The 21,661-nt window shown below is 41.4% G+C and overlaps 1 protein-coding gene across 2 annotated transcripts in view; it reads left to right on the top strand.

The window, feature by feature from the left end:
* Nucleotides 1–21,661, top strand: part of LOC124794856 — a 130,758-nt gene that overhangs the window by 17,510 nt on the left and 91,587 nt on the right. The window contains exon 3 of one of the 2 annotated variants that reach the window (XM_047258522.1): nt 3,071–3,274. In XM_047258522.1, coding sequence (XP_047114478.1) covers nt 3,071–3,274 — 204 coding nt within the window. The remainder of the gene's footprint in view (nt 1–3,070; nt 3,275–21,661) is intronic. The other variant, XM_047258525.1, reaches the window with a different exon arrangement.

The raw sequence follows: 21,661 nt of genomic DNA, 5'->3' as shown, positions 1-21,661 counted from the left end.
GACATTTAAATCTATACTCGATGTTAACAAATTTCTCTTCTTCAGAAATGCTTTCCTTGCCATTGCCAGTCTACATCTTCTATCCTCTCTACTTCGACCATCATCAGTTATTTTGCTCCCCAAAGAGCAAAACTCCTTTACTACTTTAAGTGTCTCATTTCCTAATCTAATTCCCTCAGCATCACCCGATTTAATTCGACTACATTCCACTATCCTCATTTTGCTTTTGTTGATGTTCACCTTATACCCCCCTTTCAAGACACTGTCCATTCCATTCAACTGCTCTTCCAAGTCCTTTGCTCTCTCTGACAGAATTACAATGTCATCGGTGAACCTCAAAGTATTTATTTCTTCTCCATGGATTTTAATACCTACTCCGAACTTTTCTTTTGTTTCCTTTACTGCTTGCTCAATATACAGATTGAATAACATCGGGGAGAGGCTACAACCCTTTCTCACTCCCTTCCCAACCACTGCTTCCCTTTCATGCCCCTTGACTCTTATAACTGCCACCTGGTTTCTATACAAATTGTAAATAGCCTTTCGCTCCATTTATTTTACCCCTGCCACCTTCAGAATTTGAAAGAGAGTATTCCAGTCAACATTGTCAAAAGCTTTTTCTAAGTCTACAAATGCTAGAAACGTAGGTTTGCCTTTCCTTAATCTTTCTTCTAAGATAAGTCGTACATTCAGTAATGCCTCACGTGTTCCAATATTTCTACGGAATCCAAAGTGATCTTCCCCGAGGTTGGCTTCTACCAGTTTTTCCATTCGTCTGTAAAGAATTCACGTTAGTATTTTGCAGCTGTGACATATTAAACTGATAGTTCGGTAATTTTCACATCTGTCAACAATTGCTTTCTTTGGGATTGGAATTATTCTATTCTTCTTGAAGTCTGTGGGTACTTCACCTGTCTCATACATCTTGCTCACCAGATGGTAGAGTTTTGACAGGACTGGCTCTCCCAAGACCGTCAATAGTTCTAATGGAATGTTGTCTACTCCCGGGGCCTTGTTTTGGCTCAGGTCTTACAGTGCTCTGTCAAACTCTTCTCACAGTATCGTACCTCCCATTTCATCTTCATCTACATTCTCTTCTATTTCTGTAATATTGTCCTCAAGTACATCGCCCTTGTATAGACCCTCTATATACTCCTTCCACCTTTCTGCTTTCCCTTCTTTGGTTAGGACTCAGTTTCCATCTTAGCTCTTGATATTCATACAAGTGGTTCTCTTTTCTCCAAAGGTCTCTTTAATTTTCCTGTAGGCAGTATCTATCTTACCTCTAGTGAGATAAGCCTCTACATCCTTACATTTGTCCTCTAGCCATCCCTGCTTAGCCATTTTGCACTTCCTGCCGATCTCATTTTTGAGACGTTTGTATTCCTTTTTGCCTGCTTCATTTACTGCAATTTTATATTTTCTCCTTTCATCAATTAAATTCAATATTTCTTCTGTTACCCGAGGATTTCTACTAGCCCTCATCTTTTTACCTACTTGATCCTGTGCTGCCTTCACTATTTCATTCCTCAAAGCTACCCATTCTTCTTCTACTGTATTTCTTTCCCCCATTCCTGTCAATTGTTCCCTTACGCCCTCACTGAAACTCTGTACAACCTCTGGTTCTTTCACTTTATCCAGGTCCCATCTCCTTAAATTCCCACCTTTTTGCAGTTTCTTCAGTTTTAATCTACAGTTCATAACCAATAGATTGTGGTCAGAGTCCACATCAGCCCCTGGAAATGTCTTACAATTTAAAACCTGGTTCCTAAATATCTGTCTTACCATTATATAATCTACCTGAAACCTTCTAGTATCTCCAGGCTTCTTCCATGTATACAACCTTCTTTTATGATTCTTGAACCAAGTGTTAGCTATGATTAAGTTATGCTCCGTGCAAAATTCTACCAGGTGGCTTCCTCTTTCATTCTTCCCCCCAATCCATATTCACCTACTACATTTCCTTCTCCCTCTTTTCCTACTATTGAATTCCAGTCACCCATGACTATTAAATTTTCGTCTCCTTTCACTATCTGAATAATTTCCTTTATCTCATCATACATTTCATCAATTTCTTCATCATCTGCAGAGCTAGTTGGCATATAAACTTGTACTACTGTGGTAGGCGTGGGCTTCGTATCAATCTTGGCTACAATAATGCGTTCACTATGCTGTTTGTAGTAGCTTACCCGCATTCCTATTTTCCTATTCATTATTAAACCTACTCCTGCATTACCCCTATTTGATTTTGTATTTATAACCCTGTATTCACCTGACCAAAAGTCTTGTTCCTCCTGCCACCGAACTTCACTAATTCCCACTATATCTAACTTTAACCTATCCATTTTCCTTTTTAAATTTTCTAACCCACCTGCCCGATTAAGGGATCTGACATTCCACGCTCCGATCCGTAGAACGCCAGTTTTCTTTCTCCTGATAACGACATCCTCTTAAGTAGTCCCCGCCCGGAGATCCGAATGGGGGACTATTTTACCTCCGGAATATTTTACCCAAGAGGACGCCATCATCACTTAATCATACAGTAAAGCTGCATGCCCTCAGGAAAAATTATGGCCGTAGTTTCCCATTGCTTTGATCTGTTCGCAGTACCAGCACAGCAAGGCCGTTTCGGTTAGTGTTACAAGGCCATATCAGTCAATCATCCAGAATACTGAAAAGGCTGCTGCCCCTCTTCAGGAGCCACACATTTGTCTGGCCTCTCAACAGATACCCCTCTGTTGTGATTGCACCTACGGTTCGGCTATCTGTATCGCTGAGGCAAGCAAGCCTCCCTACCAACAGCAAGGTCCATTTTTCATGGGAGGGAGTTCACTATTAATATACTGAAAGTCTAGTGTATAAATCAACTGCCTGGAGAAACAGGTGAAAGCATACTGCCAGTTTTTTTTTTTTTCAGAAAATATTTTTGTAGGGTATTCATAGTTTTTGTATTCGCTGAAGGAATTATATCAAGGCAAGAAAAAATTGATTTTTCACTGAATGTTATTGTGATATTACTTTAGTGTTGAGACTGTGTGCCACTATGCTAATACTTTTCTACTTGTTGCAGATTGAATACAAAAGTGACGGTTCTGTATATGTGGTACCTGTTTTGACAGATTCTTTGAAGTACATTGCAGACCTTGTGAGCAAACAGAAAGTGCCAAGTCTTAAGCTTAAACATAAAAGATCAAGATCAAAGCACATGGATAACAAATTTATACCAGCACACTTGCAACACAGTCTTGAAAGTTTTGTCAAAAGTCACCCCAAGGTATGAATGTTTTCATTTTGTTTTTTCTCTTCCACTGTTTAATAAACTGAAATCAACATTTGCGAATAATGGTGCCTTGGTAAAATATTTGTACTAACTGAAAGTAAAAAATGATTGTCTTATATCAGGATGTCTACGACCCGGGACAACCGGGAGATCCGGGAAAAACCCGGGAATTTTTTCATCCGGGAGAAAACCGGGAAAAACCCGGGAATCTTTTTCAGTTCTGGAAATTTTTCATTGTTTTAGTTTTCAGTTAAATTTTTGTGATTTTGACTGGTAAGAACCAATACTCTAACAAAAAAATTTACTGTATCCGCTTCTGCAGAATAATACTGCAGCAACAAAACATGAACAAGAGAAAAAACGAAAATAAAACTTAAGTCACAAAGAAAATGCGCCATTTTATACAACAACTAAACGCAGTGCTCATACAAGCGTCTCCCAACAGCAAAGTGTGTCAAAGGCTTTAGGAAAATTGTGCAGTGCTTCTTAACAACAAATTGCCTCCAATGCGCGTGACGTGACATGACAGTTTTTTTTACATTAGATTCGTTTTAATGCAAAATCTTTTAATGTTTCACATGTACGAACATACGGGCTTCCTGCGTCATCGTAGCTGCGCAAGTGCAGTGACACCTGTTATCTGGCACTCTCTGGCAGCTGCGGAAACATACCTTTCTAATAGGTCACGGAAAAATATTGCCAATATTGCTTTGAAAAGCGTTACTTTCAAAGTAAATTTCCTTTTATGTAAGATAAACTATGTGAGAGAGTGTACGACGATTTTCTTAAATCACAGAGCGTTTGACTCGTCATTTAAAAATGAACTCTTTGCGGACGACCATATGAAGAATTTCGAGCCTAGAAGATCAGACATTTACGTCGTTATTAAAAAATTTTACTGGCACATTTATGTGATGTATGACGCGCAAAAAAGATCAACAGTATATGTGGAAGCTTAGCTTCTCTTGCAGCTTATTAATCTTAGACCAATATTATATGTGATAGCTTTGCTTTACTTGTAGCAACAATTGCACATTAATTTAAGCCATTAATTTTTCTTATTTTGTGTTCGCACTACTTAAGAGTGATCTTGCTATTGGCTGACTACATCACGTGTCAAATGCTGTCATCAGCTGGCGAGATCAGGTGACATGAGCTGTGACTGGCTTACAAAAGCACGTCGCTATCTCAATTTTAATGCTTCGGAAAGTAACATGCGGTGTTCGGTGGAATTCGAATTTATACCTTCGTGTATATGTTGCTGCACATCAAAGATGTTTCCAAAACGTTTTTTTTTTCCCCTGAGTTTCATTTTCTAAAGTGCCGGGAAATTCTATGCCGGTGTATAAAACCATAAACGGATTGATAAGTGCCGAGAAAAAGTATACTGTCACAACACGGAAAAAGTGTATTTTCACCCAGGAGAAAGTGTATTTTCATCTGGGAAAACTGGGAAAAATCCAGGAATTATTTTTCCTTGTCCATGTAGACACCCTGTTTATGGAGATTGCGTGTATGCTCTGCGCATCATTGCTAAAGCTGTTTGTTCTGAATTGAATATTTTAAGCATTACAAAATATTTATAGTAACAAAATGCATAGGTTAGATAAAAAGAAGGCTTCCCATTTGGAAGTTACAGCTTTAAATCAATGATTATTGAAGAAAAGTAGTTTTCATAAACGAGGGGCATTCAGTAAATAATGCAACACATTTTTTCCTCAGCCAATTTCAGTTGGAAAAATGTGGAATTTGTTGAGGGATATTGTAGAATATTCTCTATAGTTTCATGAAGTTCTGATAGATGGCAGCACCATATGTAGCCTTCAAAATCATGTCTGTAATGGAGGTATGTTCCAAGCAGGTACCTGTTATTGAGTTTCTTTTGGCAGAAAACCAGAGGATCGAATATTCATATGTGCTTGCAAAATGTCTGTGGAGACCTGTCACTTAACAGAAACACAGAGAATAGTTGGGTGAGGCATCTGTCATCATCGCAACAAGGTCGCACAAACTTGTCCGTTCTCCTGCTTGCCAGCCAGCTGCACATAGCTGGGACTGCTGCAGTGTGGGAATGTGCGGACACTCTCATTCGAGGTGATCGACTGATCACAGTCAAATGCTTCACTGGACAACTGTATGTTTCTATTGATAGTGCTGACACACTCGACCACCAGTGGGGGCACTCAAAGGTGTATGCCCAGTAAGTTCCTCACCATATGACAGAAGATCACAAAGAGTAATAAAAGACCTTCTGTGTGGAATTGCTTGTTTGTTATGAGGGTGATCATTGTCACAGGTAATGAAACATGGGTTACATTACCTCTCCTCTGAAGAAAAAGTTCAAAGTCTTGGCTCTGAAGGGGTTATTCTGTTTGATGTGTGCCATTGTGGTGAAACAATTAACTCTGAAGTGTATTGTGCTAACTTCAGGAAATTGAAGATATGACTTCAGTGTGTTCGTCATCACAACAGTGCAAACAAACTACTACTACTCCATATAACCACATCTGAGAAGAACTCACAAAACATGATTTGGCTGTTTTTCTTCATCCACACTACATTTCGGATCTCACTCCTTCCAACTTTCCTCTGTTTGGCCCAATGAAGGATGCACTCCATGGGAAGCAGTATGTTGATGATGGGAGGTTGTTGACGTAGCTAGACATTGGCTCTGACATTGACCAGTAGAGTGGTACCGTGTGGACATACAGGCCTTCCCAGTAAGGTGGCATAAGGCCATCATTCTGAATGGAGATTAAGTTGAAAAACGAGATTTTGTAGCCAAAACATGCGGAGCAATGCATTGTATTGGAATCCTGAATAAAATCATCCCGCTTTCAGAAAAAAAATGTGTTGCATTACCCATTGAGCATCCTTCATATATGGTTTTCACCAAGAATGGAGAATAATATGGTATATTGGGATCCTGGATGAAACCAACGTGCTTTCAGAAAAAAACTGTATTATATTACTTGTTGAATGCCCCTCATATTTGGTTTTCACCTTAATCAGTTTATTACAGTGGCACCATATCAAGTTATATAATACATGGTGTCTTAGATGAAGCACTTCTAATTTGAAATGTCTTTAATACAACGTATAATCGATATATAAAAAGATTCATACAACAATGTATACACAAAGTTTTGAAGATTCATTTGCTCAATCTCACGTTTTTACACGAGTTCCGTTAGTGGCATAGAGGTTGTCTAATTAATACTTGATTTCTCTTCAGGTATTCTTTGGCATCTATAGCGTAACTGTCTCGGTTGTAGCTCTAATCCTCCCATGAAGCTGTTCCAAATTTGTCTCTTTGGTATAGTACACTCTGTCCTTGACATATCACCACAAGAAGAAATCCAAGGGAGTAATGTCAGGTGACCAGGGTGGCCATGAGATTGGTGGTCCAATCCATCATATGGGAATTAGTCACTTTGGTGGTCCAATCCATCATTATGGGGATTTGTCACTTAAATACATTACAAACTTCCATTTGCCAATGTAGAGTTGCCAAATCCAGCTGGAAGAAGAGATGTGGCTGTTGATGTGTTACCTGAGAGGACACGAAATTAACCAGCATATCAAGATTTGAGTGATCAGTGATAGTTGTTTCTGCAAATAAAGACATCCAGTAATTTCACTAAACCACCCCAAACAACCTTGTCATTTTCTCTTGTATGTAATATGTAATTTTCAGGATAAAAGTTTATGATCGCCATTAAGTTTTTGATTATTGTGCTGCTTCTTGATCTAACTTTGCAGCAATACCATGTCTTTTCTTTGTAGTCAGAATCCATCTCCTCTCCAACTCTGTTTCTGCTGGAAACTGGGAAATGTTCACTAGTCTTAAGCTCTACTAAATGATCAGAACATTGCCTCATAAACCTTGTGTATTGAACGTTAGTTTACAGTCGGGAAACGCTTTGTAACTTTTCAGGCTGTTATATGCAACCTGTATGACATGACATGAATGTTAGCTCTCCCTATTTTTAATGACAATTCAGCTGCTTCCTTCTTGTTTCCACAACGTAATGCTAGTTGTCACCGTGCTTGTTTTCTACACTGTGCTGCACATATCTGAGCTGGGACAAAACTACATGGAATAAACCATTCAAATCAGCGGGTACCGCAACTGCTTTGGTCACCTTTTCCAGAAATGCTGTGTCCATCTCCAAAAAACAATTCTAAACTCACTATTCAAACTGAAAAATATTTTCGTGATGGTGATCGTAACTCGTCAATACTACAGGCGTTGTGCAACAAATCACTTCACCAAATTGATATGTTACATTACTACCTTCGGGCTGTTTTTTTTTTTTTTTTTAAGTTCATGGCCTGATGAGGATGCTCACTACCCCAAATTCGTACCTTTTGTCTGTCTTATTAGTCTTTACACTGAGATGAAATGTTCCTCATCATAATCTTAGCGAAAAAGTTATTGTCTGTATTGATGCGCTGAAGCGTGTTTTCAGCAAACATTGCTCATTTGGGTTTGTCACTATGTTTCAACTTGCATAAAAATTGCACTTTGCATGCATAAAGCTTTAGGTGCTTATCTAGCACATTACGGAGCGTTGATTTTGGGACACCAAGCATACGTGATGACATACAAATGAATTTCTTAGGGCTTCTTGCAAATTTATGTAAATGACAAAGTCCTACATACAGACTGTTTTGACTCTGTGCCACATTGCGAATCCAAATATGACAGAAGCTGACAATAATCTCATACTTGATAAAAGGAGTTTCAGAAAACGTATATCAAGCTCTTCTGGGAAATACATCACAACAACCAAGGCATTGAGTGGTGCCAATGCATTGAGGAAATGCAACAGAAAAGAATTGGATCAAAGAAGTAGATTGACTCCCGAATGTGGTCCCAGTGGTGGCTGTGGAAGACCATCATGCCCTCACCTCTCTCTTACGACACTTAGTAGGAGAAAAGGTACCACATTTTATGGCGATGAGAATGGTTGGACAGAATAAGCAAGAGATCGCAGAGATGAGTGTTGACCCAATACATCAGTAGGTAATACAGTGTGTTGGAGAAGAGGTACATCGACCTGTAGCACCAACAACCACCACCAGCCAAATGTACCAGGAAGAATGGACTTGGCTAACTTGGACTTATGAGGCAGCCATCAAATGACAGTCCAGTTCATGACCAACGCAGGTACAACCAACTGCAGTGCCTAATTATAATGCCTGTAGAAAAACAGACATTTGGAGGACAGAAGAACACTCCAGTGTGTTTTTGCTGTGGATGCACTGGACATTTCTTGTGATACTACAGAGAAAGAACGTGAGTTTCTGACAACTTCTACACTGCCAGATGTCTATCATCTCATTTCCAAATTTGCTGATGCCAGTCTCCGTTGCCGACAGAGGTACTAGCCACTGACTTTAGGAAAACTAAGTGAGGCAACCATCTTTGGAGATGAGGCCGCCAAAGATGTAAATCCTCCATGGATGACCATCATCAAGATGTTAGAAAATAATGTTAATGTCATCAATGATGGCCAACCTTTCCAGCTGCTTGTTGAACAGGTTACATTTTCTGTATTGGCAGATGCTTATCTCTGTCAGTTAAGGAAGACTATGTTTTGTGATACGGAAGCGAATGTGCTGAAAGCCACGAATGGGAAATTCATCCATCCACTGACAGGCATTTATATTGCAAGAGTAACTATCAGTGGTAGAATTAGTGCCTTCAGATTTGTCATTTTTAATGGAATGTATTCATAACATAATTTTCAAATGGGACTTCTTGAAGGCATCAGAAGCAATCAAAAACTGCGAAGATCAGGGCTACAGAAGGGCAAAGCTATTCCAACTAGCACACATAACAGATATTGCTCTGGGCACTTGTTTGCTGTAGAAGATTTGTTATTCTTCCATCATCAAGACAAGTTCTACTCATCATTCTAGATGCTCAATTAAAATTTGAAGCTTATCTCAATTGCAAAAAGCTATTTAACCTCACAAAAGCAATCTGCATGCTAGTGATGATCTAAGCATTGTAGATGGTCAGGGAGAACTCTGTATCACTACTTGTCATGAGCAGCCACATCTCACCCACATCCCTAAGGGTATGAGTTTAGCAAAGCTGAACCAGTCCAGGAGAGGCAGTTTAGTGTCATTGATGAAGAATCATGCTCCACTACCACTGCAGGCATGCAGTCGAGGAATCTACTGTTAAACTGCCTGACCAAGGAACAATGTTGGTGAGGGACAGCTGTTCTGTATCAATTTCGCATTGGTTTCAGATCTGGAGTGTGGAAAAGATATGTGAAATGGCCCATGGTAAAACATCATGTCAACACCTCTGGATCATCCACCAATTGGCCAGCACTCGTATAGTGTCACCAGCTGAACAACAGATAATCCAGGAGGAAGTGGAGAATATGCTGCTATATGACATCATTGAACTTCAAAGATTCCGTGGTCCTCTCCCGTGGATCTTTCGAAGAAGGATGGCACATGGCATTTCTGCATCAACTGCTGACAACTGAACAATCATGAAGAAAGATGTCTGTCCATTACCTCACTCTGATGACACCGTAGACTGCTTGAAAGGAGCAGAGTACTTCTCAACTATGACCATGAAGACAGGCTACTAGCAAATTGAGATTGATGAGGTTGGCCAGGAAATGACTGTTTTCATAACTCTTGATGGCCACACTTTGTAATGCTTCAGTCATCTTCGAACATATGAGGTACAACCTGCTTGGGCTCCTTAAATGAGCTATCTGATGATGTTCTTTTTTCAAAGACTTTTGAAGAACATCTTTGCTGCCTAGTAACTCTGTTGAAGTGTGTTCAGATATAGACTTCCTCTTGATCTGAAAAAGTGCCTCTTTGCTGCCCACGAAAAAGAAAAACCTTGGAGCATCTGTAGTGGTGTGCACATAAGAAGGGGTGATACAGAGTATCAAGAAGCAGTGAACCACATGACACTCCAGCCAGTAGCATCATTCTGCTGCATCTGCCTGTAGTGCATGCATCGAGGTGTGTGTAGAAAGTCTAGTATTGATTTTCATATTAGTTTAAATATTGTGAGGTTATGTAGCTACTATAGTGTGAATTGTGGATGGCATAAGGCAAACAAGAAAAATGTGATATTAAAAAGTGACAGAGGTACGCAGACTGAATCAGAAGCAGAGAAACAGTATCAGAATATAGCACTCACCCCTGCTTTGCCAGTTACCAGGGTAGGCAACAGCTGGAGTGAGAAATGTGCAGCAGGGGCAGAGCACACACTGGCACCACTGCAAAGTATTCTCTCTCTCTCTCTCTCTCTCTCTCTCTCTCTCTCTCTCTCTCTCTCTCTCTCTCTCTCTCTCTCTCTACAGAATGCATCACACTATCATTGTCTTATGCACATTCCACTATTTACAAATCTTTAACATAATGCAGTGCTTCAGCAACTGTGAATTGTTCAGACAATAAGAAATTCAGCCTTCGCTTGCAACTGAAGCCTGAATTTCTTATTGTCTGAACATTCCTCTGTAGTGAGTGGCAATGAGATCTGTCCCAGCTCTAAGTAAAAAAAAAAAAAGGTGGTCGCAGATTTTCAGACTCCTCAGCACATTCATGATGTGAATTTTCTTGCTATTTCCTTGCAGTACCAGCAATTCATGAAGGAGTTCTGTACAAAGGTGCATCCCTTGCAAGAACTACTGCAGGGAGATGTCAAATTGTGCTGGAATGAGGTGCAAGAAGGATCTTTCTTTGTGCTTAAGGAGGTGCTGACATTTTATCCAGTCCTAGCATTGTGCAGTGAGAATGATGGAGACTAACTTCATGCCTAGCTATTAGATATGGAGGAGGTGCAGTTGTAATACAAATACAGGAAGTTGTTAAAAAGATGATAGTGAATGCTTCCAGACTTCTCTTCAAGCCTAAGAAAGAGCACTTTGCATTTGTTTGGGCCATCAAGAAGTTCTGGGGGTATTTATTTGGCAAACCATTCTTTATGCTGTCTGACTAGCCTGAAGGGTTTAGTCAGGTTGATTAGCAAGATGGGCACTGAGGCTTCTGTAATACGACCTCACAGTGGTATTCAAAAGTGGACACAAACACAAGGACATTGACTGCTTTCCGATGATTCGTTTTGTGAAGTGCAGTTGTGTGAGCGAAATCTCACTCATCTCTGCATTATATGACATTTCTGATGAACAGAGGGAAGATCTGGTATGCTAAAACCCCTAGAAGTCTTGAAGGAGAATTCCAATTAATAAACGGAGCATTGTATAAGAGGAATTATGATGCATGGGGCAGAAATGGTTGCTCATTGTTCCAGCTCATTTACAGGCAATTATCCCGAGGCCCTATACAAAATCAGATTCAGGCATCATTGGCAAAGTCTACACCAATCTGTTATATACTATGTGAGCCATTGTAAGCAAGGCCAGTGATGGAAACACATGCTGCAACTATCTCTGGGGCATCTGGCATTAATTATCCCTGCAGCAGTGCTATTCTGTGGAATTGCAGTCAGCCTCTCAGGGAGGTTTACAAAGTCGACAAATGGGAGTTAATGTATAATAGTCTGCCCTGACTATCTCGCCCCACTTTGCTATGAACAAAACTGTGCTAGCTGCTGAAGCTGCAGAATTGCAAAGTTCCTCGTAGACGATATCATTTTGAGGCACGGAACAGAGTACGTGACGACCTCTGATTGTGGAAAAATTCTTGAGTCGAGACAAGTGTCTGAGGTAATTCCACACTGTAACATCACCTACAGGAAGACAACTACCTACCACCCGTTGATGAATGGCCTCACAGAGCACCATTTTTTTCTGCTCCATGGTCGCAGGATAGAAATGGCAGTCGGTACACTGTTCCCATTTCAAATGGACTATCCTTAGGATGACTACATGAAATGCTTCATCGCCACGGCTAAAGATGCAAGGCAGTTGGCTTGCATATGGACCCTGGATGCCCAAAACAAAGACTGAGAGCTCTATAACGCCAAGCACTAGCCAGGAATTACAATCCAGGGGTTGTGTGGAGATTATTCGATGCCTGTGCAGAAAGTGGGGACTATCAGAAAAATTAACAAGTTAGTACTTTGAGCTGTGTTGTAGCCTTCATTGCTTGTCAACATCACATACAAATTATAAGATTATGATCCTTCATCAAGAAGACAAAAGTGCAGAGCTGCTGTCCATGTCCTCCGTATAAACCCATACTAGAGTCCAGAGATGCAGATCGATGATGGAAAGTTAAGGAAAACTGAAGACCCACTTGGTGATCTTGAAACTTCAACAGGAGGGGCTCATTCTATTGCAGAGGATGTAACAACATGACTGGAACCTGAGGATCTGCCAGTGTCACCATACAGACGACCATTGACAAGATCTTGATCCGGGCTGCTGTAGTCGGATCGAATAAGAACTTCTGAAGCAGCAGGTCACTGTTTCTCCACAAAAGGGAGCAATACTCAAAACTGTAGTGCATGCAGTGTCATGTAGCGGTTAGTCCTACTGGCTTCCATGCTGCAGGTTGTCAGTTCAAACCTGTCCATCAGCAATTATTTGCTATTTAATATTTATCATTTCTGGAAGGTTCTTGGAATATGATTTGTATATTTTTGTGCTCATAAAAGCACTCTTAGTTTAGGAATTCATTTCTGTTCTGGCTGTGCATTGGTGTTTGCAGTAAAAGTGCTTTTAGTGCTAAGTGTTGTATTTCATTGACGACCCTGCTGTTGGGTTTGGTCTTGTGTGTGGTTACCACATGACAATACAAGAACACGATGCAGTGCAGTGTCTTTGTCGTCTGGATTCCTAATGAAGAAGAATGCCTTCACTTCCTGAAACAGATTAACTCTTTTATCCAACTCATACTCACTTATTTCTTTTCTAAATCAAAAGCCACATTTCTTGACATTTACCTCCACCTCATTTAAGCTCACACCCAAATCTCTGTGCATATGAAACCAACAGATCGACAACAAACAGTACATGCACATTGATAGTTGCCACCCTGTTCACATCCAACATCTCTTCCCTACAGCCTAGGCAGTAATGGCAAACATATCTGCTTTACCACCGAATCCCTCAATACTTACACCAAGCACCTCTCCCAAGCTTTCCTCTCCAACAGCTCCAGTATGGATTGTGTCCATAAGCAAGTGCCCCTGGCAGTTTTATCCTCTTACCCTTGAACAAATTCTTAATTCAAGCCCTGAAATGAGATCATGTTTCCCTGATATCCTTCCTATGCCCTCCTAATTTCCGTATCATCTTTTTCATGCCATATCATATTCCCAGATCTTTATCCCCTCATACAAATTCCTACCCTAGAAATTGATACCATTGCAAAACCTGGACCTTGCACCTACATACTGCCACTTACTCCGGCCCCACCACACACAAAACTTATAATATCAAACATAGAGCATGCACTGAATTTACTGAATGCATGAATGGACCTAGAACAACTGTACACTTTCGGGACACCCAGTACTTAGTTGCTGAGCATGTTCCACAGGATGACTCAAAGGACTTAAGTGCCCTGTTACAAGAGTTTTGCCTTTACATATGTCTGCTTGTGTCTGTATATGTCCTTTTTTTCCCCCTAAGGTAAGTCTTTCCACTCCCGGGATTGGAATGACTCCTTACCTTCTCCCTTAAAACCCACATCCTTTCGTCTTGCCCTCTCCTTCCCTCTTTCCTGATGAAGCAACCATGGGTTGCAAAAGCTTGAATTTTGTGTGTGTGTTTGTGTTTGTTTGTGCGTCTATCAACATACCAACGCTTTCGTTTGGTAAGTTACATCATCTTTGTTTTTAGATTTATTTTTCCCACGTGGAATGTTTCTCTCTATTATATTCATATTTTCTTTCTTTGTTGTTCTAAAGTGGGATGTGCTACAGATTGGAAGACTGAATTTAACCATCTTACATGAAGGTTCTGACTGATAAAAGCTATTTATTTTTACTGATAGCCTTTTCCTCCATCAGCAAACTTCATAGAATACTGTTGTCTGTTCATAAGTTGATGAACTAATTGTGAAGGGGGTGTGGGGAGTGGAGGAAGCAAGTTTCGCCCACTGACTCCCAGCACATTGACTACCCAGGGGTGAGGGGTGATGCAGGGGGAACAAGTCCCGCTTATGTCACATGCTTCTGGAACTAAACTTGTGCTAATGCACACAGGAGTTCCTACAGTAAACAACAATGCTTTTTTGTACACAAAATGGCCATTTTAAAGTAATTTGGCTAAAGAGAAATGTAGTATCAAAACACTGTCAAACTGAAAAATTTGAATTTACCTCATTTTGCTGAGAGTTTCTGGTGACTTTTCAGGATTATCTTTCCAAAAATTCTGAATTCTTCTCACAAGAGTTGAAGCTTGTTCCTGTGTATGCCGCTGTCTTCTCATCAGCTGAGAGGGAAGGTAGAGCAACTCTTTAGTTTTGCTCCCTTGTTCTCAATGTTCAGTGACTATTTAATTGTTTTCTAGCTCTACCATGTAAAGTACTATCCCTAGCCATTCTTCAGGGAGTGGAAAGAGCATTGTGTGCTACTTGTGATAGGCAAGGAACTGCTTCGTCACTCGTCAAGAGATGTCTTAATTTGCGACACAGTACAATGGTCAGTTCGCAGTACCTACTAACACGTGGTTCTCTATTAGATTACTGAAGTTGGCAGCTGCTGAACACAAAACATGAGCAGGCTTAAGTCAACTGACTTCTAATCATTTCTTCAGATCTAGAGCTAAAAGCCTTTGTTCATCTCTTTGTGAATGGATTGTATATGCCACTGACTTTAACCTTTTTGGTTGGACTACACTTTTTAAGGATTCAGCCAATGAACCTCAATCTGACACCTATCTTTATGTGATTTTTCCACTTTAAGTCATTCCGTGCATAAATCTTATAAATTTAATGGGTTTGATTGCTTCCAATGATTGCAGTGATTGTTCCACAATCAAGTCATCATACAAATATATGCCCCCGCCCCCACCCCCACCCCCTAAACACACACACACAACCCCCCCCCCCCCACCCAATCACCCACACACACACACACACACACACACACACACACACAGGGTGTAAGGGTGTATCTTCTAAGAGTTGTCAGGCGCATTTTGCCTGCATGTCAGCAGATATTTGCAATGTGGAGCTGGAGACAGCCGAACAAATACTGCTCATAAAATCTTTCATGTGACATCCAGTGCTGACAAAAAGCGTTTCCATTCACGAGCAATATTGTTTTTAAGGCAGATTCTTTATGTGCCCATTCACTTGAGCAGTCCCAAATTGTCTAGTGAGATATTTCGTTTATCAACATGTATTAACAGGAACAGTACAACATGAAGAAAAATCAGTACTCCAGCAGCAGCTACTGAGCAGTGATGCTGCGTGGTGGGAGCAGTCAGCATGGGCCTGGGTGGTGCTGTAGCTGTAGGAGTACTGGCTGTTCTTTGTGTTTTACTGTCCCTGTTAATGTATGTGTGTTAAACAGATATGCCACTAGACTAATTTGAGACTATTCAGTTGAATGTGAATGTAAAATTCAGCTTTAAAAATAATTTCGTTTGTAATAGGAAACAAACTGGCATTTTCCATTGATACTGGGCATCGCATGAAAGATGTGACGAGCAATGTTTGTTGGGCCCGGCTCCAGCTACACATCGCAAAATCAAAATTGCAAATATCAGCTAAAACACTAGAGAAAAGATGCATGATGACTCTTAGGAAAGAAACCTTGTATATGTATAATGTGGACAGTAACAGACGTATAACATTCCCTTGCGGTATGCGTGAAGTTACCTTTACATCTGAAGAGTTCTCTTCATTAAGAATGATGTGTTTCGTTCTGTTTGTAAGAACTCCTCAAGTCCATCACAAAGTTTGTCCAGTATTCAGTATGCTTACATTTTGTTCATTAGGTGACAGTGCAGAATCATATGAAATGCCATCTGGAAGTCAAGGAACATGCCATCAACCTGGAAACTGGCATCTACTGCATTCTTGGTATCGTGGACAAACAGAGCTAGTTAGGTTTCATACAATCATTGTTTGTGGAATACATGTTGAATTCTGTGGAGGCGATTTTCGGCCTCCAGAAAGGTCATAATATGCCAGCATAAAATATATTCCAAAATTCTCTAAGACTGATGTCAGTGAAATAGATCTATAGTTGCATCTGCTTTTGAAGCAGCCTTCTAACTTATATGTTACGGAATGTCATTACAATCTGTCACAGTTTTGTTCACTTCATACATGTTGGCGTGTCAGCACAGCATGGAATTCAATGTTTACATGACACAAGCTCATCACAGTAGGCTGTGGGGTGGTAGGACTGGACCAAGTGACACATCAGGCAATCACCATCATAAGTTGAACTGAACATTTATTTGGCACATTTAAACAAGACAGATAACAAATAAAACCATCAACACATTTTTAAATTTACCGTTTAGGTGAGAGCAAGTTACTTCAAAATTTAAACATTCAAAATGGGTTAAAAATTATTTACTCAAAAACTATGATCAACTTGAAGAACAATTTACCAAAATTTAACAAGGAAATGTAGTCTTTCGTTACTGCAGTGATTGGTATTGCCAAAGTAATTCAGAGTGCAGGCAACAACAAATCATATACCATGGCACACAACCACATTACTTAAATGGCAGGCACCCTACAATGTAGGATATAAAATATAAAATTTCACGTGATGAAGCAACCTCGTGGGATTCAACATACTACACCCAGAAGCGGACGCCTGCCCACTCAGCTGTTTCCAATACAGCCTCGGCATGGACCCCCGAACAGGAGCAGCAGTGGTGACGAAAAGGCACGAAAAATTCAGAAATCTATTATCTTATGTGCATAAGGGCAATTATACATTATGCCGTGAGTGAACAAGATGGACGGCCAGCCGGATTGTACGGGCAAAGAGGCCGGAAAATACACAACAGCAGAAGCAGGACGCAACCCAGGACCCACACCCACTACCAAGGCAAACAGCAGAAGTCCCGATAAAACGAAATGAAATGCAAGTAACTAACATGCAGGCTAACAGTATATCGAGACCCCCCCCCCCCCCCCAAACACTAAACACAAGGTGACTTACAGCAAATAGCCACACTTAAATTTGTGATTAAATCATAATTAATTACCATATGCACATACTGTCACTGAAGGAATTCTTGTACTTTCATTAAAAGAATCAGTTTCGAACTATGTAAACACACACTAACAACTGGCCTCTCTGTAACTTGTAAGAATTTATGAAACTACTCATATAGAATGAGACACGTGTCTCTCGACACACTATAATTTCAGATAGAAACGTAACAGTAATGTTATTGCAATTCGCAGCAAAATATATCCAGGGAAAATTTTATCCATATATATCTATAGCAATTGACCAGCTTAACTCTGTCATGTGATGTAAATACAATAACCAGGCAGCACTTAGACAAGGACCAGCCAAACTGTTTTCACTGGCGGTTAACACTGATAGTAGCAATCTACAAACAGAATGTATCAGCACTCCAGGTGCTAGTAAATGTTAATCATCACATCACATACATCTCTCACTAGAACCTTGCGTATTAAGGAAGTTGAAATTAACATATTCGAAGACAGACTCAGTAGGAGTAGCAAAGACTGGCCGAGAAAATGAAGTCAACAGCACTGACCCCAGTAGTTGATTCCGGCCACAATTTACAGCACAACCAAGGCCCTTACCCTCTTGCTTCTTCGATGAAGCCAGTTGCCGCAGATCGTGGTGCCAGGAGACATGCAGGAAGTGAAATACACCAATGGCTTCCTAGTAACGTGACTGCTTCCACGCCGGCGATATTTGCTACGGCACCGTCACCCGGGTAAACAGCCCCTTTTAGATGTGCTCTTCCTGCTGCCTCGCATGGCGTCTGTACTATCTGCCAGACTTCCCAAATGATGTTACTGCTAGGCGTCCCAAAGCAAAAATCCTCCCTATTTACTAGAGCTTAGCCTTCGGTCCCCGATCAGCCCGGTAGGCAGCGTCACCACATCCTCTGCGCACACCACCGGATAGATGACCCGTACCGGTGGTGGGAATATCGCTGATCGAGTCACATGGCTCATCCTCCCTCTCAGAAAACTGGAAACCATCCCATTTAGCCAAGACAAGAGACAAGAGGTAGCTCCCTCCCATGACCTGAGAGATGTGCACCCATGAGGTTTCCGCCGTCTGACTATTCCAAAACAGCAAACTGACTGGGTTCAAGACCCATAACACCTGGCAGCGTCTCACGAAACGTGGTGATAACTTGCTTGAGATTTTGTCTTTCCCTTGCCCCCCTGCCCCAAAATTACAGATGAAAACTGTCGCCCCTGGCTGGACCGTAAATGGACTGTACCTGTGATTATAGCACTGCGCTAATTTTCGATGTACAAGCTCGATATTTTTTTTGGTACGTCTCCAATTCTGCTGAATGAGCTCGCTGATCACCTGCTCAGGCAGTAAATCATTGATGGACCTACAAATTGGTGAGTGGGGAGTTCACAGGGTAACTAAGCATCAGAGAGAGAGGGGCAGCCTTACTTGCTTCCTGGCACGCGGAGTTGAAGGCTAAGTTCAACCAAGGGATCGTCTCATCCCAACTTCGCTGCGACTTCTGGTGGAAGGTTATGAGAGCAGCCTTAAGATTGCAATTCACTTTCTCTGCAAATGAAAGTTGCTGGCAGTAGGGAATAGTAGCGTCGTGATGTATAGCACTTTCGAAACAAAATCTCCTAAACTGACGCGACCCAAAAGCAGGAATGTTACCACTAACAAGCGACCTTGGTGGACCAAAGATCGAAAAAATGTTAGTCAGATGGTGAATGGTTAAACCCGCTATTTTTACACTACTAGGGATGAGCCATACAAAGTGTGTGAATGCATCCACCACTACCAATGTATATCTATTGCCATTCCACGTTCTCAGTAATGGTCCGATATAATCAATGAATGCCTTGTCCATTGGTGCATTCTCCCTGGTAGATTGCAGCATCCCTCTCCTCGCATTAGAGTTGGGCTTGGACCCCTTACAAACGTGGCATTGCTCTAATAGTCTACGAATGTCCTTATACAGTGTCACCCAGGTTAGATGCTCCCAAATCTTAGCAATAGTCTTGATGACTCCCAGATGGCCTCCCACCACAGAATTATGGAAATAATGGAAAATAGTGGAAATAATGGAAAATTGCCGGGACTAGTTCACTCGGCAGACAAATCTTATCCCTTCCATCGCTCTTAGTTTGGTAGCATACGATGCCCTTTTCTATGCTATAGCCTGGCACCTGCTTCCCGTCTAGGATGTGCTGTTTTATGGGACTTGAGGTAGGATCCATGCCTTGCTTTTCTCTCAAACTGCCAAACAACTCCAGAACTTCAGTTAGGACACCCATAACCAAACTTCCATTGCCTACGCCAGTAGTATCCTGGTCTCCTTCCTGTTCCTCCTCAAACATCCGACTCATTGCGTCCGCTATAGTATTTTCCGTTCCCCTCACATGCTTAATGCTGACTCTGTAGGCAGATATGCGGACTGCCCACCGGGTGATACGTCTGGTTTTCCTGGGGCGGGCCAGTACCCAGCGTAATGCCTGGTTGGTCAGTCTCCAAGTCGAAATGTCTATGTTCTAGGTAGAAACGAAACCTTTCTAAATTGAAGAGTACTGCAAACACTTCCTATTCGTACACAGAATGTTTTAAATCGGCAGGCAAGAGTTTCCTGGATGCATATGCTATTGTATGACGTTCATGCTATTGGATGACGTTCACTTTCATCCTCCTGGAGTAGCACTGCCGCCACCCAAGAATTAGACGTGTCCGTCTGAACAATAAAACGCTTACCAAAATATGGTACAGCCAACATGGGTGGATTGGTTAAGGCCTCCTTAATAGCATCAAATGCAGATTGCTGGGATTTGCCCCACTGAAAATCCACATTCTTCTTCTGAAGTTGGTTTAGTGGAACAGCTAATTGCGCAAAATGGGTACAAATTTACGGAAGAAATTAGCCATCCTTATAAATCGGGCAACTCCCTTCTTAGTCAAAGAAGGCGGAAACTACTGTAGATCACTTGTTCTCCCCTGGTCAATGCTCATGCCTCCTGCCGAGACCAAATGTCCCAAAAACGAAATGTCCTTGTGTGCCAAACTTATCTTAGAAGGCTTGACTGTGAACCCAGTTTCCCTCAAGCGGAGTAAGACTTGCTACAAATGCTGAAGGTGCTCCTCAAGCTTAGGACTATGTACTGCCACATTGTCAAGGTAATTATAAACAAACTTGTACTTGACATCCCTCAAGATGTTATCTAGCAGCTGAGACAGGACTGCCACGTCTGTGGACAACTCGAATGGCACCCGATTAAACTCATAAAGGTTCCAGTCCATGATAAACACAGTGACCGGTTTAGACTCTTCGGATAACAGAATCTGGTAGTAAGCCTGGTTGAGGTCCAGGATGGTAAAGACCTTCGTCCCTGCGAACCAGGTAAAACAATGGTGCAGGTCGGGCAACGGCACCGACTCCAAAACAACCTTCTGGTTTAATCATTTATAGTCCACTACTGGGCGATACCCAGCCTCTGCCTTAGGCACCAAAAGCATCGGAGAAGCATAAGGAGAGGCCGACTTCCTGATCACTCCTTCCTCCAACATTTTATCAACCAACTGGCACAACGCTTCCGGCTTCTGTGGTGTAGTCTGTATGGGGGTTGTCGAACTGGCACATTATATAGAAACGAATTTTATCCGTCACACCGAGCTTATTAGTCAGCACATCAGGAAAACGACTCATAAGCGCCAATAATTCCTCTGCCTGACTACCTGGAAAATGACTGAGCCCAAATTCAGAATCCTGAACAGATATATTGTTTACCTTGGTCTGCCCCTGGCATGAAACACAAACTAAACTTCTCTGCAGGTGCGAACCGAAAATGAAACATCCTACTGGCGTAATCTAACACCAGACCCATCCATTGTATCGAATCGCAGCCCAATAACAAATTAACGGACAGGTTTTCCACCACTAACATATGAATCATCCACGAAAACCCATGTATTGATAGACTTCCCCAGCAACAGCCCATGAGGGGCAACCTTTGCCCATTAACCACACAACATCCCTCTGAGGTTGGTTGCAAGGGAGGTAGCTTACATAATGAATGATACTTCTGCCACCATTGATGATCTAACAAGGACATACTACTACCAGAATTTATTAACAGGCAGACTGGTTCGTGGTTCGATGTGCTGCAAACGAACAGCAGTGACTGGCTACCAACTGTTCTTATGTGATTACATCGCTTCATTGGACGCTCCTGACTAAAGGTGTCCCTGTTCCTAAACCGTCAGCTACTCGGGTGCAGTTTCTGTCTCTC

This window comes from Schistocerca piceifrons, chromosome 4 (genome assembly GCF_021461385.2).
Source record: "Schistocerca piceifrons isolate TAMUIC-IGC-003096 chromosome 4, iqSchPice1.1, whole genome shotgun sequence".
In the NCBI taxonomy this organism is placed as follows: Eukaryota; Metazoa; Arthropoda; class Insecta; order Orthoptera; family Acrididae; genus Schistocerca; species Schistocerca piceifrons.
This window is presented reverse-complemented; position numbering and strand designations above follow the sequence as displayed.